The sequence below is a fragment of the Heteronotia binoei genome, chromosome 15, assembly GCF_032191835.1.
Source record: "Heteronotia binoei isolate CCM8104 ecotype False Entrance Well chromosome 15, APGP_CSIRO_Hbin_v1, whole genome shotgun sequence".
Taxonomy (NCBI): Eukaryota; Metazoa; Chordata; class Lepidosauria; order Squamata; family Gekkonidae; genus Heteronotia; species Heteronotia binoei.
In genome coordinates this window covers 63707218-63726076 of record NC_083237.1, presented here as the reverse complement: position 1 = coordinate 63726076, position 18859 = coordinate 63707218, and the positions used below count along the sequence as shown (strand labels likewise).

Here is an 18859-nt window from a genome sequence, read left to right as displayed (position 1 = left end):
GTCTGTTGTGGGGGGGGGGAGAAGATACAGGAGATTGTAATCCGCTCTGAGTCTCTGATTCAGAGAGAAGGGCGGGGTATAAATCAGCAGTTGTCTTCTTCTCCTTTGTCAGCCGGTCCTGCAGTCTCGATCAGATCCCTAACCATGTGGCCCGTGCAACCGAGGGGAAAATGGCTCCAGCCTATCGGAGGGCTCTGCATCGCGGCAAGGCACGGAAGAATCGGAAGAAGAAGAAGAAGGCTCGCCTTACGACACCCTCTGCCCCAACCCAGAAGCCGAGAACCCCAGAGCAGGAGAGCTGCGTGCCCGTCCCAGTGCAGGTAGGGCATCGTCACTGCCTCCTACGTGTCTTAATAAAACCTAGTCTACGGATTCTCTTGTCTTCTGGCCAAGCTACAGTTTTAACTAATGTAGTCTGGGTTCCCCAGTCAGTTACACACCAGCAGCTAGAAACTGGTTTTTCGCATGGGCAGGCCCCTGATTCAGATTGGGATCATAGTACGGGGGGCAGAAGGGGATTCATCTCCCCCCTCAAAAACCCCACATTATTTTGCTGAGCTGAAATGGCCTGGAGGGGGTTTCTGGTTTTCCTCCTGGGGGCTGCTGTTCTATTTGTGCGCGCCCACCCACAGGGCAAAGAGCACTTCCCCAGATCCATTTTGGGTCAACAAAACCACGTGGTGGGGAGTGGGGGTGAAAATGTTAGTGATATCTAGTTTGGAACTGAATGGTTGCAAGCCATATATCGGGGGGGGGGGGGGGGGAATGGGAGAGCCCGTTTGGTGTAGTTGTTGAGAGGGGCAGAACTGAGTTGGAGAGCCAGTTTGGTGTAGTGGTTAAGTGCGCGGACTCTTATCTGGGAGAACCGGGTTTGATTCCCCACTCCTCCACTTGCACCTGCTGGAATGGCCTTGGGTCAGCCATAGCCCTGGCAGAGGTTGTCCTTGAAAGGGCAGCTGCTGTGAGAGCCCTCTCCAGCCCCACCCACCTTACAGGGTGTCTGTTGTGGGGGAGGAAGGTAAAGGAGATTGTGAGCCGCTCTGAGACTCTGTCCTTGAAAGGGCAGCTGCTGTGAGAGCCCTCTCCAGCCCCACCCACCTCACAGGGTGTCTGTTGTGGGGGAGGAAGGGAAAGGAGATTGTGAGCCGCTCTGAGACTCTTCGGATTGGAGGGCGGGATATAAATCCAATATCATCATCATCTTCTCCTGTAGCTAGCTGGGTGACCTTGGGGCAGTCACAGTTCTCTCAGGTCTCTGTCAGCCCCGCCTGCCTCACATGGTGTCTGTTGTAAGGAGAGGAACACTCTGTAAGCCGCTCTGAGACTCCGAGTGAAGGGCGCAATATAAATCCAATCTTTTCCTCTTGTTGAAGTCAGGGTAGGGTTCAGTGCTCTATAAACTTCCCCTTTCTGCTTCTGTTCCCTTGGTTACAGTCTCTTTCACTCAGAACAAAGCAGGAGTCAAGTGGCACCTTAAAAATCCTTGGGAAGTACATCTGGCTTGTAAACTGTATTGGGGGGCGGGTCCCAGTCCTATCAGTTGGGGTTGCAATTGGAGGCCTTCCAGATGGGCAAGTATTTTGGAGAGTTTTCTGCTCAACAGGCTCTGTCTCTTCTCTCTTAGGAGGATGACTCCCAGCTGGGCACCTTCTTCAGCAGCAGTTCCTGGCATTCGGAATCACGCAAGGATTTGGCCTGCGATCTTGACCCTTCTGAGAAACCTGTCTGCGTCCTCCCTCCTGGGAAGCAGCACTCGCCGAAGGACCACTGCAAATTAGAACTGTACAAGCTGATCAGCCCCGCTCAGTGCCTGGACCATGTCTGGAAGTGCCATGCTCAGGACAACTTAGCCCATCTGCCAGACACCCTGGGCCCTTCTTTCCGTGAGCGTGGTGACTGGCTTCCTGCCTTGAGACTTGGCCCTCTGGAGACGTATCTCTTGGATGACCTTTCCCGTGCCAACGCCGAGCGCCACCTGTCAGGCCTGAGCTTGGAGCAGAGCTTCTCCAAATGCAGCCATCAGTTCTCCAAAGTGACCTCAGACCAGCTCTCTGTAGAGGAATTCCTGGTGGATGCATTGAAGGGAAGTGTCGTCCTCGGAGAGCCAAGCAACTTGGCTGGCTTGGCCAAGACGTGGAAGGGAGGTGGATCGGATTCCAAGGAGACAGATGAGAATGAAGGTGTGCTGCTGACAGAGGTGAGTTTCTAGAGCCTGGTAGCGTAAAGACATAAGAACATCAGAGTGGTGGTCTGTCCAGTCCAGCATACTGTCTCACATAGGGGCCAACAACAGGGCAGAGAGGCCAAGGCCTTCATAAGAACCTAAGAAGAACCCTGTTGGATCAGACCAGTGGTCCAGCTGGTTCAGCATCCTTGCTCACACAGTGGCCACCCAGTTCCTCTGGAGGGCCAACAACAGGGCAGAGAGACCGAGGCCTTCCCCTGAGAAGAACATTAGAAGAACCCTGCTGGATCAGACCAGTGTCCATCTGGTAGAACCTCCTGTCTCACACAGAGGCCACCCAGTTCCTCTGGAGGGCCAACAACAGGGCAGAGAGGCTGAGGCCTTCATAAGAACCTCAGAAGAGCCCTGCTGGATCAGACCAGGGAGGGTCCATCTAGTCCAGCATCCTGTCTCACACAGTGGCCAACCAGTTCCTCTGGAGGGCCAACAACAGGGCAGAGAGGCCGAGGCCTTCATAAGAACCTCAGAAGAGCCCTGCTGGATCAGACCAGGGAGGGTCCATCTAGTCCAGCATCCTGTCTCACACAGTGGCCAACCAGTTCCTCTGGAGGGCCAACAACAGGGCAGAGAGGCCGAGGCCTTCATAAGAACCTCAGAAGAGCCCTGCTGGATCAGACCAGGGAGGGTCCATCTAGTCCAGCATCCTGTCTCACACAGTGGCCAACCAGTTCCTCTGGAGGGCCAACAACAGAGCAGAGAGACCGAGGCCTTCCCCTGAGAAGAACATCAGAAGAGCCCTGCTGGATCAGACCAGTGGTCCATCTGGTACAGCCTCCTGTCTCACAGAGAGGCCAACCAGTTCCTCCGGAGGTCAACAACAGGGCAGAGAGGCTGAGGCCTTCCCCTGAGGTTGCCTCCTGCTCTGGGATTCAGAGGCTTGGTGCCATGGATGTTCTCCTCAGAGCAGGTGACAACACTAAGTATGGAAAGTACTTGATATGCGTCTGTAAATGTCCTTGAAAGAGCAGCTTCTGGGAGAGCTCTCTCAGCCCCACCCACCTCGCAGGGTGCCTGTTGTGGGGGAGGAAGGGAAAGGAGCTTGTAGGCCACTCTGAGACTCTGTCCTTGAAAGGGCAGCTTCTGGGAGAGCTCTCTCAGCCCCACCCACCTCGCAGGGTGCCTGTTGTGGGGGAGGAAGGGAAAGGAGCTTGTAGGCCACTCTGAGACTCTGTCCTTGAAAGGGCAGCTTCTGGGAGAGCTCTCTGAGCCCCACCCACCTCACAGGGTGTCTGTTGTGGGGGAGGAAGGGAAAGGAGATTGTGAGCCGCTCTGAGACTCTTTGGAGTGGAGGGCGGGATATAAATCCAATATCTTCATTTACCTCACAGGGTGTCTGTTGGGAGGGGAAAGGTAAGGGAGATTGTAAGACTCTGAGGGTGGGGTATAAATCTACAGTCGTCTTCTTCCGTTTTAATGTGTGTCAGAAGGCTATTCCACGATGAAGGAGCTGCCTCCGAAACTGATCTTATACCTTCGGGGCAGCCCCATATAAGGTGTGTTATCCAGCCTAGAGGTTATAATTATTGCCTGGATCCCTGTAGCAAGATCAGCAGAGCCTGAAAGGGGAACTAGCCTGCACCCCCAATGCACGGAAAACTACAGCAACCGCTCCAGTCTACCAAAAGCAGGGCTGAGTGGAGGAGCACCCTTGGCCTCTTTACTCAGGTGGATCGGAAGAACGTTACCCCCTCCGAAACGGCAAGAGGTCCGGTAGCACCTTCAAGACTAACAAAATTTGTGGCAGGGGAGAAGCTTTTGTGAGTCACTGCTCAGTTCTTCAGGTATCCCCACCGCAGCTTTTGTTAGTCTTTAACGGGCCTCAGATTCAGCAGGAGCTCACAGGAGCGCAGCTCCCGAACCTTTCTGAGGGTTCCCCCTCCTCCTCCCCACCTACCTTGTCCATTGAATAGCAGGTGCAGCTGCATAACAATCCCTGGATGAGGAGAGCGGGCAGCCAGCCAGCCACCAGGGGCTTGGCCACGCCCCCAGCAGCCCTCGTTAACCCCTGGAGAGGCCCACGCCACCCTTTCTCCACTTCTTATGTGATTTTGGGCGATGGGTGGCTTGCTGGCCTTTTGACTGTTGGGGGGTGGGCGGCCAAGGAGAGCCCCAGATGAGTGAGTCCTGCTTGGGCTGGCTGGATCTCTAGCCAGCCCAAGCAGGCCTCGCTCGCCCGGGGCTCTCCTTTATTGTATCGAGTTGCTTTTGGCTGGGGGAGGGCAGCATATGCTTATGAGTTCTGCTACCTACAAAACAACCCCTGGTGCTACTGGACTGTTCTCCTTTCCTACTGCTACTGACAAACTAACACGGCTTCTCATCTTGATGGATCCCCCCTCCAAAAGATGCATAAATCCACCCCACTTCCCAGTTGACTGTCTTTCCTGCCAGCATCACCTTCACCTTGGCATGTTCGTTTTCATTCAATTGAACTCAGCGCCCAGATTCCGGCCCTGGAGAGAGCGCTCTGCCTGATCAGAGAAGTACGAGAGCTGAACGTCTTCAGTCTACTGTGATGACGCTCGGCTCCGAAGCTTGCTGTCGCTTTGAGCTGATTTCAAATCTCGGCTTTCTTTTCTCACCAGAAACTCAAAGCTGTGGACTATGAGTACCGCGAAGAGGTTCACTGGTCCAAGCGCCACGGTCTGCTCGGCACAGGGTCCTTTGGGGAAGTGTACAAAGTAGAGGACAAGCAGACGGGCTTTCAGTGCGCGGCCAAAAAGGTAGGCAAATGCGCGCGGGCTGGTGGTTTCACTTGTACCTGGAGGTTAAAGATAGAAGAAGATGATATTGGATTTATATCCCGCCCTCCACTCCAAAGAGTCTCAGAGTGGCTCACAATCTCCTTTACCTTCCTCCCCCACAACAGACACCCTGTGAGGTAGATGAAGATATTGGATTTATATCCCGCCCTCCACTCCGAAGAGTCTCAGAGCGGCTCACAATCTCCTTTCCCTTCCTCCCCCACAACAGACACCCTGTGAGGTAGATGAAGATATTGGATTTATATCCCGCCCTCCACTCCGAAGAGTCTCAGAGCGGCTCACAATCCCCTTTACCTTCCTCCCCCACAACAGACACCCTGTGAGGTAGATGAAGATATTGGATTTATATCCCGCCCTCCACTCCAAAGAGTCTCAGAGCGGCTCACAATCTCCTTTACCTTCGCCGCCACAACAGACACCCTGTGAGGTAGATGAAGATACTGGATTTATATCCCGCCCTCCACTCCGAAGAGTCTCAGAGCGGCTCACAACCTCCTTTACCTTCCTCCCCCACAACAGACACCCTGTGAGGTAGATGAAGATATTGGATTTATATCCCGCCCTCCACTCCGAAGAGTCTCAGAGGGGCTCACAATCTCCTTTCCCTTCCTCCCCCACAACAGACACCCTGTGAGGTGGGTGGGGCTGGAGAGGGCTCTCACAGCAGCTGCCCTTTCAAGGACAACCTCTGCCAGAGCTCTGGCTGACCCAAGGCCATTCCAGCAGGTGCAAGTGGAGGAGTGGGGAATCAAACCCGGTTCTCCCAGATAAGAGTCCGCACACTTAACCACTGCACCAAACTGGCTCTCCAGTTAAAAGGAGAACAAAATTGAAAGGAGGAACCAGAAAGTCCTTCCCTTTTCTTTGGAACTGCCAAGGGCTGGAGCTGCTGCTGCTGTCGAGTTTGCTGTAGCTTGTTTGCTGCTGATTTCAAGGTCAAGCCAGAAGGCGTTGCCCTGTATATTCCAGGCAGTGAAACCTCTGCCTGGAGTGGGTGGTGGGTGTAGCAGGTTATGTGCCGGGAAGTCCAAAACAACAGCCTGCAGGGTGTGATTTTTTTTTTCTTTCTTTCCTTCCTTGAATGCAGTTTGTATCACCAGATGGGAACCGGTTGGGTGTAGCGGTTAAGTGTGTGGACTCTTTATTTTTATTTATTTATTCCTTTAGACTTTAATCCCGCCCTCTCTGCAAGTGGACTCGGGGCAGCGAACGATCCGTTCAAACATCTATAATTACAGTTTAAAAACCATAAAAGATAATGAAAATGTTTTAAAACATTTGGTGGTGCTGTTCAGCTACAATATGGGCGGGATCTTCCTTTTCTAACAGTGATCCCATAAGGACCGTAATTCCTCAGCAGTGTAGCGTGGCAGTCCTCTCCCGGCTTAGGTGTCAAAAGACTTGTCGAAATAGTTCAGTTTTGCAAGCCCTGTGGAATTGGGAGAGAGATCCCACAGGGCCCTTCTGGCCTCTGGGAGGGCATTCCACATTTCTGGTGCTGCCACTGAGAAGGCCCTAGCCTGTATAGAACACAGCTTGGCCTCCTTTGGTCCGAGGATAGACAATAGATGTGTCCCTGAACGCACTGCTCTCTGGGGAACATGTGGAGAAAGGCGGTCCCATAAATAGGCAGGCCCCTGATCATATAAGGTCAATACCAACACCTTGAAATGGACTTGAATCACAATAGGTAGCCAGTGCAGCTCTTTGAGCACTGGTTGAATGTGCTCCCATTGAGGAAGCCTCATTAACAGCCGCGCTGCAGTGCTCTGCACTAGCTGTAGTTTCCGAGTCAAGAGTCAAGGGCAGCCCCATGTAGAGAGCATTACAGTGATCTATTCTCAAGGTGACCGTGGCATGGATCACCATTGTTAAATCGTCATGTGCCAGGAAAGGGGCCAACTGCTAAGCCCGCCAAAGATGGGAAAAGGCGGATTTGGTTGTGGCTGCAACCTGAGCCTCCATTGTAAGAGAGGACCCCAGAAGCACTCCCAAGCTCTTGACCTTAGGGGTCGGTATCAGTGGCACCCCGTCAAGAGCTGACGAGAACCGGGTTTGATTCCTCCCCTCCTCCACTTGCAGCTGCTGGAATGGCCTTGGCTCAGCCATAGCTCTCGTAGGAGTTGTCCTTGAAAGGGCAGCTTCTGTAGGAGCTCTCTCAGCCCCATCTACCTCACAGGGTGTCTGTTGTGGGGGGGGGGGGAGGTAGAGGAGATTGTGATCACTCTGAGACTCTGCGATTCAGAGCATAGGGCGGGGTATAAATCCAGAATCTTCAATATTCTGACTGTTGGAAATAACATTAAAAATATAGAAATGTTCCTTGAAGAGTGTCAGTGGATGATACGCGGGCCGCTGTTTTGGCCGGCACTGTGGCAAAGGGACATTCTCATAGTCGCAGGCCTGTCCTGCCACGGAACATCGGCAGTTTTAGTCGATGGTTTGTATTCCGCCCTTCCTCCAGGGCGGCTGCGATGCTGCTGGGTGCCTTCCTGTCCAGTTATCAGCCAGGTTCAAGCCTGCTTAGGAATGGAGACGGAGCTGTTCAGAGCATGATCGTTAAGGGCATCGATGCCGCCTGATTTGGGGGAGACAGAAGGACAGGACAGAGAGCTTGGAATTCTGTTTCACTGACGTGCCAGGATGCGGAGAAGCCCTTCTAGCAACCCTGCTGTCTGTATCCAGAGTTCTCTTCCCTGATGCATTCCCTCCCTCTGTGCATTGTACGTTCCTCCATGCCTTCCAGTTTCGTGTTGTGAGCTGAGCCAGCTTCAGTGGAGGCAGGCGTCCAAGTGACTCATATTTTCCTCCTCCTCTTCAGCAGACTGTGGGCTTGGCTGCTTTCTCTCTAGCCCTTCTCTCGTTCCTATCAAGGCTGCCATGGTAAATAAGAAAGAGACAGTCTTTACGCAGGGTGAATTTTCAGATGTCTGTTGAAGGAGTCACGGTGATTTAATTCAGCTTCCTGAGTTAGCTTGTGGGGTGCTATGTGCTGATACCAACTTGCTTCATGTGCAGATACCAACTAGCTTCTACTAGTCAGTTTGATGTAGTGGTTAAGTGTGCGGAACCGGGTTTGATTCCCCACTCCTACACTTGCAGCTGCTGGAATGGCCTTGGGTCAGCCATAGCTCTCGCAGAGTTGTCCTTGAAAGGGAGAGAAGAAGAAGACTGCAGATTTATTCCCCGCCCTTCTCTCTGAATCGGAGAGCGGCTCACAATCTCCTTTACCTTCCTCCCCCACAACAGACACTCTGTTTCATGTTCAGAACACTGAGGGAGCTCTCACAGAAAGCTGCCCTTTCAAGGACAACTCCTGCGAGAGCTATGGCTAACCCAAGGCCATTCCACCAGCTGCAAGTGGAGGAGCGGGGACTCAATCCTTGTTCTCCCAGATAAGAGTCCACGCACTTAACCACTACACCAAACTGGCTCTCTCAACCCCATTCACCTCACAAGGGTGTCTGTTGTGGGGGAGGAAGGTAAAGCAGATTGTGAATTGCTGAGACTCTGAGATTCAGAGTGAAGGGTAGGGTATAAATCCAATTTCTCCTCCACCACCACTACCACCACCACATTTTTATTTACTTGAAGACCTGCAAGAAGATGTCAGATTGGTCTCTTGAAACCAGATTCCCTCTCTGCTTTCTGGGTTTGGTCTTCCAAGCTCCTTTTTTGTCTTCCAGAGTTCCCTTTGCCTGCCCACAGCTCATTTCCCTTTCTGTAATATTTCTTTAAAAGGCCTGTTGCCATCCTTTCTGCCCAGTCAGGTTCACCAAGGCAGCTCAGTTGTGGTTCTTTTTAAGACCACTACCCACCAAGGTTCCCGCTAAGCTGCAGAGTCTTGTGAGCAAAAATTCTACTTTGTGAGCTCCTGGCATTAAAGTTGTGAGCTGCTGCCTAAATTAGGGTGCTCTGGGGTCATCCTTCCTCAGCTGAGACAAAAATGTGTGAGCTGGAGGCTAAAAAACAATGAGCTTGCTCAGCTTAGAAAGAACGCTGCTACCCACCATTATGGCAGATCCCAGTTTCCTGTTTGCAGCTTTCGTTCTCAGCTGGCTTCTTGGCTTTGCCAGCACACTTTTCTTCCCATTCAGTCTTCTGCTTGACGCGTGGGCATTTTTAGCAGTCTCTTTCCACTGAAGAAGAGAAGATATTGGATTTATATCCCGCCCTCCACTCCGAAGAGTCTCAGAGCGGCTCACAATCTCCTTTCCCTTCCTCCCCCACAACAGACACCCTGTGAGGTAGATGAAGATACTGGATTTATATCCCGCCCTCCACTCCGAAGAGTCTCAGAGCGGCTCACAATCTCCTTTCCCTTCCTCCCCCACAACAGACACCCTGTGAGGTAGATGAAGATACTGGATTTATATCCCGCCCTCCACTCCGAAGAGTCTCAGAGCGGCTCACAATCTCCTTTCCCTTCCTCCCCCACAACAGACACCCTGTGAGGTAGATGAAGATACTGGATTTATATCCCACCCTCCACTCCAAAGAGTCTCAGAGCGGCTCACAATCTCCTTTACCTTCCTCGCCCACAACAGACACCCTGTGAGGTAGATGAAGATATTGGATTTATATCCCGCCCTCCACTCCGAAGAGTCTCAGAGCGGCTCACAATCTCCTTTCCCTTCCTCCCCCACAACAGACGCCCTGTGAGGTAGATGAAGATATTGGATTTATATCCCACCCTCCACTCCGAAGAGTCTCAGAGCGGCTCACAATCTCCTTTCCCTTCCTCCCCCACAACAGACACCCTGTGAGGTAGATGAAGATATTGGATTTATATCCCGCCCTCCACTCCGAAGAGTCTCAGAGAGACTCACAATCTCCTTTACCTTCCTCCCCCACAACAGACACCCTGTGAGGTAGATGAAGATATTGGATTTATATCCCACCCTCCACTCCGAAGAGTCTCAGAGAGACTCACAATCTCCTTTCCCTTCCTCCCCCACAACAGACACCCTGTGAGGTAGATGAAGATATTGGATTTATATCCCGCCCTCCACTCCGAAGAGTCTCAGAGCGGCTCACAATCTCCTTTCCCTTCCTCCCCCACAACAGACGCCCTGTCAGGTAGATGAAGATATTGGATTTATATCCCACCCTCCACTCCGAAGAGTCTCAGAGCGGCTCACAATCTCCTTTCCCTTCCTCCCCCACAACAGACACCCTGTGAGGTAGATGAAGATATTGGATTTATATCCCACCCTCCACTCCGAAGAGTCTCAGAGAGACTCACAATCTCCTTTACCTTCCTCCCCCACAACAGACACCCTGTGAGGTAGATGAAGATATTGGATTTATATCCCGCCCTCCACTCCGAAGAGTCTCAGAGCGGCTCACAATCTCCTTTCCCTTCCTCCCCCACAACAGACGCCCTGTCAGGTAGATGAAGATATTGGATTTATATCCCGCCCTCCACTCCGAAGAGGGGCTCACAATCTCCTTTACCTTCCTCCCCCACAACAGACACCCTGTGAGGTAGATGAAGATATTGGATTTATATCCCGCCCTCCACTCCGAAGAGTCTCAGAGCGGCTCACAATCTCCTTTACCTTCCTCGCCCACAACAGACACCCTGTGAGGTAGATGAAGATATTGGATTTATATCCCGCCCTCCACTCCGAAGAGTCTCAGAGCGGCTCACAATCTCCTTTCCCTTCCTCCCCCACAACAGACGCCCTGTCAGGTAGATGAAGATATTGGATTTATATCCCGCCCTCCACTCCGAAGAGGGGCTCACAATCTCCTTTACCTTCCTCCCCCACAACAGACACCCTGTGAGGTAGATGAAGATATTGGATTTATATCCCGCCCTCCACTCCGAAGAGTCTCAGAGCGGCTCACAATCTCCTTTACCTTCCTCCCCCACAAGAGACACCCTGTGAGGTAGATGAAGATATTGGATTTATATCCCGCCCTCCACTCCGAAGAGTCTCAGAGCGGCTCACAATCTCCTTTACCTTCCTCGCCCACAACAGACACCCTGTGAGGTAGATGAAGATATTGGATTTATATCCCGCCCTCCACTCCGAAGAGTCTCAGAGCGGCTCACAATCTCCTTTCCCTTCCTCCCCCACAACAGACACCCTGTGAGGTAGATGAAGATATTGGATTTATATCCCGCCCTCCACTCCGAAGAGTCTCAGAGCGGCTCACAATCTCCTTTACCTTCCTCCCCCACAAGAGACACCCTGTGAGGTAAATGAAGATATTGGATTTATATCCCGCCCTCCACTCCGAAGAGTCTCAGAGCGGCTCACAATCTCCTTTACCTTCCTCGCCCACAACAGACACCCTGTGAGGTAGATGAAGATATTGGATTTATATCCCACCCTCCACTCCGAAGAGTCTCAGAGCGGCTCACAATCTCCTTTACCTTCCTCCCCCACAACAGACACCCTGTGAGGTGGGTGGGGCTGGAGAGGGCTCTCACAGCAGCTGCCCTTTCAAGGACAACCTCTGCCAGAGCTATGGCTGACCCAAGGCCATGCTAGCAGGTGCAAGTGGAGGAGTGGGGAATCAAACCCGGTTCTCCCAGATAAGAGTCCGCACACTTAACCACTACACCAAACTGGCTCTCCACTGGCCACTTCTTTAGTTGCCTTTTCCACCGAGCTTTTCATCCAGCCTCTGGACCCTGCCATCCCCCTGGGATTTCTTTCTCATCTACTTTGATTAGCTTCTCTGCCCATTAGTTTCCCTCTGAGCTTCTCAGCATGAAAGAGCTTGGCTTCTCTACCCACCCACAAGACTCTTGTCTCCGTGGGCCACACGGAAAGGGTTATTGTGCCGTTGTTTTATTTATTGATTTAGTGAACTTCTATTCCGCCTTTTCCCATAACAGGCTCAGGGCGGATCACAACATAAATTAGACAATAATAATCAACAAGTCAAATTTAACACAATACAGTAAAACCAAAACAGCAGAACGATAAAACAAAACAAGGTGCATCACCAGCGGAAAGGGCACATTTCACAAAGTACAGGTTTTCTGGCCCAGGAAGAAATGATGATGTTAAGATCAGATGCAGCACCTCAACAAGGCTATAAAGCAGGGCTGGCCAAACTTGCTTAATGTAAGAGCCACATAGAGCAAAAAACGGCTGTTTGAGAGCCGGGAAGGAAAAAGGGAGAGAGGAAGGATGGGGGAGGGAGAGATGGCAAGAAAGCAACTGTAACTTTAAATGCATTCGTCTAAGTCACTGGCTAACTCTACTTGTAGAAGTGATTTAAAGTCGAAATGCCTTCTCCAAGCTGGCTGATGGGGCGGTGGGGGCTTCAAGAGCCACACAATATGTGTGAAAGAGCCACAGTTTGGCCACCTCTGCTATAAAGAATGACGTCACAACAAGGGAGGCCGACTGATGGGACGGTTGGTGGAATAGGACGCCCAATGCCTCAATCAAAAACTTCAATCAAGAAACTTCATCTTACAGGCCCTACGAAATGGCAGTAGCTCAGGTAGGGCCTGGATCTCAAGGGGGAGCAGATTCCACCAGGCATGGGCCAGAGCTGAAAAAGCCCTAGCCCTGGTCGAGGTGAGATGGACGTCCTTCGAGCCAGGGGTGGTCAGGAGGTGCCAGGCCTTCGTCACGATGACGTCACCTGAGTTTTGAGTTGCCATCGTGTCCTTTTTTTTTTTGCCAGTCCTACGTCAGAGCCGCTAAAGCCAAAGAGTGCTGTATATGCTCGAATCATCGGCCTTTGCTCTTGCTTCTACAGGTGCGAGTTGAAGACTTTCGTGCAGAGGAGTTGACGACATGCGCCAAAGTCACCCATGACAACATCCTCCCCGTGTATGGAGCAGTGAAGGAAGGCTCGTGGGTGACGATTTTCACAGAACTAATGGAAGGTATGTGACTAAAGATGGCAAATAACCGAGGTCTTCAATTAGCCCCACGACCTTGGCGTGGCTTGGATCAGTCGACGCTCAAGTCACCCCTGGCCAATAAAAACAGCCAGGCAAGGTCTGTCCTGCCTTGTCTTGGAAGGCCGGTTGTCCTTCTGATGTGACTGGGCTGGAACACTTAAAGGGCTGGAACGCTTTCCCTACGAAGAAAGGTTGAAACGCTTGGGGCTCTTTAGCTTGGAGAAACATCGACTGCGGGGTGGCATGAGAGAGGTTTACAAGATAATGCATGGGATGGAGAAAGTAGAGAAAGAAGTACTTTTCTCCCTTTCTCACAATACAAGAACTCGTGGGCATTCGATGAAATTACTGAGCAGCCAGGTTAAAACGGATAAAAGGAAGTACTTCTTCACCCAAAGGGTGATTAACATGTGGAATTCACTGCCACAGGAGGTGGTGGCAGCTACAAGGATAGGCAGCTTCAAGAGAGGGTTAGATAAAAATATGGAGCAGAGGTCCATCAGTGGCTATTAGCCACTGTGTGTATATTTGTATATGTGTGTATATTTGTGTGTATATATGTTTGTGTGTGTGTATATAAAAATTTTTGGCCTGATCCAACAGGGCTTCTCTTATGTTCTTCTGGGACACAGAGTGTTGGACTGGATGGGCCACTGGCCTGATCCAACATGGCTTCTCTTATGTTCTTATGTGACACAGAGTGTTGGACTGGACGGGCCACTGGCCTGATCCAACATGGCTTCTCTTATGTTCTTATGTGACACAGAGTGTTGGACTGGATGGGCCACTGGCCTGATCCAACAGGGCTTCTCTTATGTTCTTATGTGACGGCTGTTCTAGTCAGTGGATTCGTCTTCTGTTTTTTCCTGAAACCCGAGGTTAGCGTCTGTGCTTCGCTTTTGACTTTTTTTTTCCCTGTTCCAAATTGAAGCCTGTCACGACTTAGGGGGATCTTACCAATTGCTGCCACCACTCTGGGTTAAGGGTTCCCCTTGAAAAGGCCCAGAGTCCCCTTCCCAAGCCCTTCGGGCCTCCTTTAGCTTAGGCCAAATATTAGGCGTGAGGAGCAGGCAGAGTCAACAACAGAAAAAAGGTTTATTTAAACGAATGTTCAGTGCAATATAACAAACAAGGTGCATTAAACAGTAAAAGGGGTGAAGGGGAAATAAACAAATGCCCTAATGCATCTGGACTTACTGTCTCTAGACTGTCTCAGTCAGACCTGGGCTTACTCGCCCTTCCTCTCAGGGCGAGGGTCTCTTCCTTGCAGCAGCTCTTCCTCAGCCCTGCCTCCTAGGAAAAGAACACCCCTTGCCTGGCTTTGGCCCTTTTATCTTCTGCTCCCAGGCCCCGCCTCTCTCTGGGCCAGTTTCCCACCAAAAACCTTGCCACCCAATCAGAGGGACAGAAGGGATCCTGGGAAATGTAGGTTCTTTTGAAACTCCTAGGCAGGCTTCTCTGGGGCCTGCAGGCCTCACTAAGCCCAGGATCATGCCAAAGGTGGGCGCTTGGGATTTTTAGTGGTGCAAAACCGAAATGTCTCCCAGGTTGCCTTTTGTCTTAAAAGCAACGAGGGGGCTCCGCTGCCTTCTTACTGCCAGACTGACCTGCAGAGGCTTCCAAAGCCTGGGGGGGGGGGGGAGAGGTTGAGGATCCTCCTGTCCCACTCTCCAGCTCCCGAGACCTGGGGAAGGCACCTGGCTGCCTCCTGCGTTTGCACTGAGTGCAACTGGTGTTTTCAGTGTGGGGCTTCTCCACAGAAGGTCTCCTGTCCTCTTCTGGAGCTTGGAGCTGAGAGAAGCCCCTCCCCCCCCCCCGGCTGCTGCTTGCTCATCTTACCTTTCACGTCACTCCTTTCTGTTCTAGGCAGCCCGTCCTGAGTGCTTGCCACTGCCTCCTTTCTTCCCAGCATCCACCAGTGCTCTGCCTGCTGTATAAGGGCTGGATTAACAGGCCAAGTAGGTACTGGCCTATGGGCCCCCACCTTTAGGGGCTGGCTTTTCCTCCCATTTCCACCCCCCTGCTTGCAGCCCTCCCAGCCTGCAACTGAGCCGCTCTTTGCCCGACTTGCCTGGTGCGGCTGCTGCTGGCGTTGTTGCCGAGTTTGCCTCTCTCTGCCTTTCCCTCACAGCTTTGTCAAAGGGGCTTTTAAGAAGGTGCCTGCAGACAGCAGCGAGGGCCGTGGGCAGCAGGATGGGTGCTCAGACTCTGAGATAATTTGCAAAGGGGCCTCCAAGATTTTGACTGCCTAGGGGCCTCCACAGGGTTTAATCCGGCACCCCCCCGCCCACCAGCTCCAATGGCTTGGGCTAAAAGGGATGCAGAGGCACTTAGGCAGGGGCAGCTTGTCAGCAAAGTACCAGCAGTGCTGGAAAGGGAGGAGAGAGGTGCCTCAGCTCAGTTTGTGTAGAAGGACCGCGGAAGGTCTTTTTCCTGCTTTCTAGTGGCGTTAGAGGTCCTCGCCAAGGCACAAAGGTTTGTAGATCTCTTTTTAATAAACCGTTTAGATGGATCCAAGAGGGCAGCCGTGTTGGTCTGAAGCAGTAGAACGAAGTAGGAGTCAAGTTGTAGCTTTAAGACCAACAAAGTTGTATTCAGAATGTCAGCTTTCGTGTGCATGCACGCTTCTTCAGACGAGGGGATGGGGTACAGTGGGCTGAAATACATGTAGTTGGTGGGTTAAGAGTGTAAACTGATACAAAGCTAGGCTCAGATGGCAAAATAGTGTTAATAAATTGGAAGGCCATTCGGTCTGGAGAGCCATAAAAGGTAATAAAAGGTGCCTGTTAATTGCTGTTGCTGAAAGTCTAAGTAAAACAAAAGGACATGTATTTCCTAGTTCTTGTCCACCTAACTAGGAAATAGATGTCCTTTTATTACCTTTTATGGCTATTGAGACCAAATGGGCTTCCAGTTTATTACACTATTTCGCCATTTGATCCTTTGTGACAGTTTAGATGGTGTTATGCTTTAGATTTAGGAGCCTCGGCGTCTCTTTGTGTGTGTCTTTGTATCATTTTTTCCTTGGTGGTTTGCCATTTTTTCCTTTTGGGCAGGAGCTCACAGGAGTGGAGCTCTGGGGCCTTGAAATTTTAGGGTGCTCTTTCATTCCTCCCCCTCCTCAACCCCCCCCCCCCCTTTCTTCTGGGCTCCATTGTTCTAACTCCTTGTGAGAATTTTGCGGAACTTTAAGATTTGACAAACTTTCTCATATTTTCCCCCACAAAAAAAAAATGGGAAAATAACCCAAACATATAAAGCAGGCATGCCACTGTGGCCACATAGGAGAGAGTGATTTAAAAAGTATGATGGGAGTAGAAGAAGAATAAATTGGATTGATATCCCACCCTTTGCTCTGAATCTCAGAGTCTCAGAGCAGTCACAATCTCCTTTGCCTTCCCCCCCCCCCCCACAACAGACACCCTGTGAGGTGGGTAGGGCTGAGAGAACTCTTACAACAGCTGCCCTTTCAAGGACAACTCTTGTGAGAGCTATGGCTGCCTCAAGGCCATTCCAGTAGGTGCAAATGGAGGAGTGGGGAATCAAATCCGGTTCTCCCAGATAAGAGTCCGCGCACTTAACCACTACAGTTTGGTTAACTACAGTTAAAGTGGAGAGCCAGTTTGGTGTAGTGGTTAAGTGTGCGGACTCTTATCTGGGAGAACCGGGTTTGATTCCCCACTCCTCCACTTGCACCTGCTGGGATGGCCTTGGGTCAGCCATAGCTCTGGCAGAAGTTGTCCTTGAAAGGGCAGCTGCTGTGAGAGCCCTCTCCAGCCCCACCCACCTCACAGGGTGTTTGTTGTGGGGGAGGAAGGTAGAGGAGATTGTGAGCCGCTCTGAGACTCTTCGGAGTGGAGGGCGGGATATAAATCCAATATCATCTTCTTCTTCTACACCAAACTGGCTTTCTTATGGCAATTATAATTCAAGAAGCATTTTATGATAGATGCTGAGCTGATATAATGTAGTACACCTTTCGGTGATGGCATGTGCAAATGAGGTGTCCAGATGAGCTCGAGCACCTCTTTATCTGTGGAGTGACCCCCTGGTGGTGCCAGAGTTTTGGGGTCTTTTGGTATCGATGTCGCTGCCTTGAGCGGGTCGTGATGAGTCCTTTCCCATAGGTGGGTCGCTCAGCCATCTGCTGAAGCAGCACAGTTCCTTGCCAGAGGACAGAGCCCTGGATTACCTGGCTCAGGTGCTGGAAGGCTTGGCGTACCTTCACTCCCGCAACGTTCTCCATGGTGACGTGAAAGGTAGGCCTGCCCCTTGCGAGCTCCTTCTGGGGTGGCTGGGAGTTTGTGCCAGAACAGATGAGCTCGTGTGAACACTTAAGCCTCATTCTAGCCTAACTTTTCTATTTGATGTGCTGATTCTCTGAACGGGTTGGTGGCACGGAGGTACATTTTTGTCAGGTGAGCTCCCGCCCTTGCAGTCTGAAGAGATTATTGTTCAGAAACAAGCTGAAAAGCCTCACTGAGGAGTCAGGCCTTTGTCATGGTGACCTTACCTGAGTCTTGAATTGCTGCTGTGTCCTTTTTCTTACCCGTGGCACAGAGTGGTAAAGCTGCAGTACTGCAGTCCAAGCTCTCTGCTCATGACCTGAGTTTGATTCTGGCAGAAGCTGGGTTCAGGTAGCCAATTTGAGGTTGACTCAGCCTTCCATCCTTCCGAGGTCTGTCAAAGGAGTCCCCAGCTTGTTGAGGGGGGTGGGGAAGTGTAGCTGACTGGGGAAGGCAATGGCAAACCACCCCGTAAAAAGTCTGCCGTGAAACCATTGTGAAAGCAACGTCACCCCAGAGTCGGAAACGACTGGTGCTTGCACAGGGGACCTTTCCTTTCCAGGGGGAAAGCGTAGATGACTGGGGAAGGCAATGGCAAACCACCCCGTAAAAAGTCTGCCGTGAAACCATTGTGAAAGCAACGTCACCCCAGAGTCAGAAACGACTGGTGCTTGCACAGGGGACCTTTCCTTTCCAGGGGGAAAGCGTAGATGACTGGGGAAGGCAATGGCAAACCACCCCGTAAAAAGTCTGCCGTGAAACCATTGTGAAAGCGACGTCACCCCAGAGTCGGAAACGACTGGTGCTTGCACAGGGGACCTTTCCTTTCCAGGGGGAAAGCGTAGATGACTGGGGAAGGCAATGGCAAACCACCCCGTAAAAAGTCTGCCGTGAAACCATTGTGAAAGCGACGTCACCCCAGAGTCGGAAACGACTGGTGCTTGCACAGGGGACCTTTCCTTTCCAGGGGGAAAGCGTAGATGACTGGGGAAGGCAATGGCAAACCACCCCGTAAAAAGTCTGCCGTGAAACCATTGTGAAAGCAACGTCACCCCAGAGTCAGAAACGACTGGTGCTTGCACAGGGGACCTTTCCTTTCCAGGGGGAAAGCGTAGATGACTGGGGAAGGCAATGGCAAACCACCCCGTAAAAAGTCTGCCGTGAAACCATTGTGAAAGCAACGTCACCCCAGAGTCAGAAACGACTGGTGCTTGCACAGGGGACCTTTCCTTTCCAGGGGGAAAGCGTAGATGACTGGGGAAGGCAATGGCAAACCACCCCGTAAAAAGTCTGCCGTGAAACCATTGTGAAAATAACGTCACCCCAGAGTCGGAAACGACTGGTGCTTGCACAGGGGACCTTTCTTTTCCAGGGGGAAAGCGTAGATGACTGGGGAAGGCAATGGCAAACCACCCCGTAAAAAATCTGCCGTGAAAACATTGTGAAAGCAACGTCACCCCAGAGTCGGAAACGGACTGTTGTTTGCACCGGGGACTACCCTTTACCTTTTACCTTTTTCTTACCAGCCGACAACGTCCTCTTATCCAGCGACAGAAGCCACGCTGTTCTCTGTGATTTTGGCCACGCGGCTCACCTTCAGCCAGACTGCACTGGGAAGTATGTGGTGACCGGTAAGTAGCGACAGATCCTTCCAAACGTCGGAAGATGCGTCCCTTGAAACCCA

General features: G+C 51.6%; 1 protein-coding gene across 1 annotated transcript in view; it reads left to right on the top strand.

Moving 5' to 3' along the window:
• The window catches only part of LOC132584206 (mitogen-activated protein kinase kinase kinase 14-like), a 57162-nt gene that overhangs the window by 15925 nt on the left and 22378 nt on the right, over positions 1-18859 (top strand). Inside the window, exons 4-9 of the mRNA XM_060256020.1 lie at positions 113-320; positions 1625-2197; positions 4831-4968; positions 12742-12871; positions 17017-17148; positions 18702-18806. Of these exons, the coding sequence (XP_060112003.1) occupies positions 113-320; positions 1625-2197; positions 4831-4968; positions 12742-12871; positions 17017-17148; positions 18702-18806 (1286 nt within the window). The remainder of the gene's footprint in view (positions 1-112; positions 321-1624; positions 2198-4830; positions 4969-12741; positions 12872-17016; positions 17149-18701; positions 18807-18859) is intronic.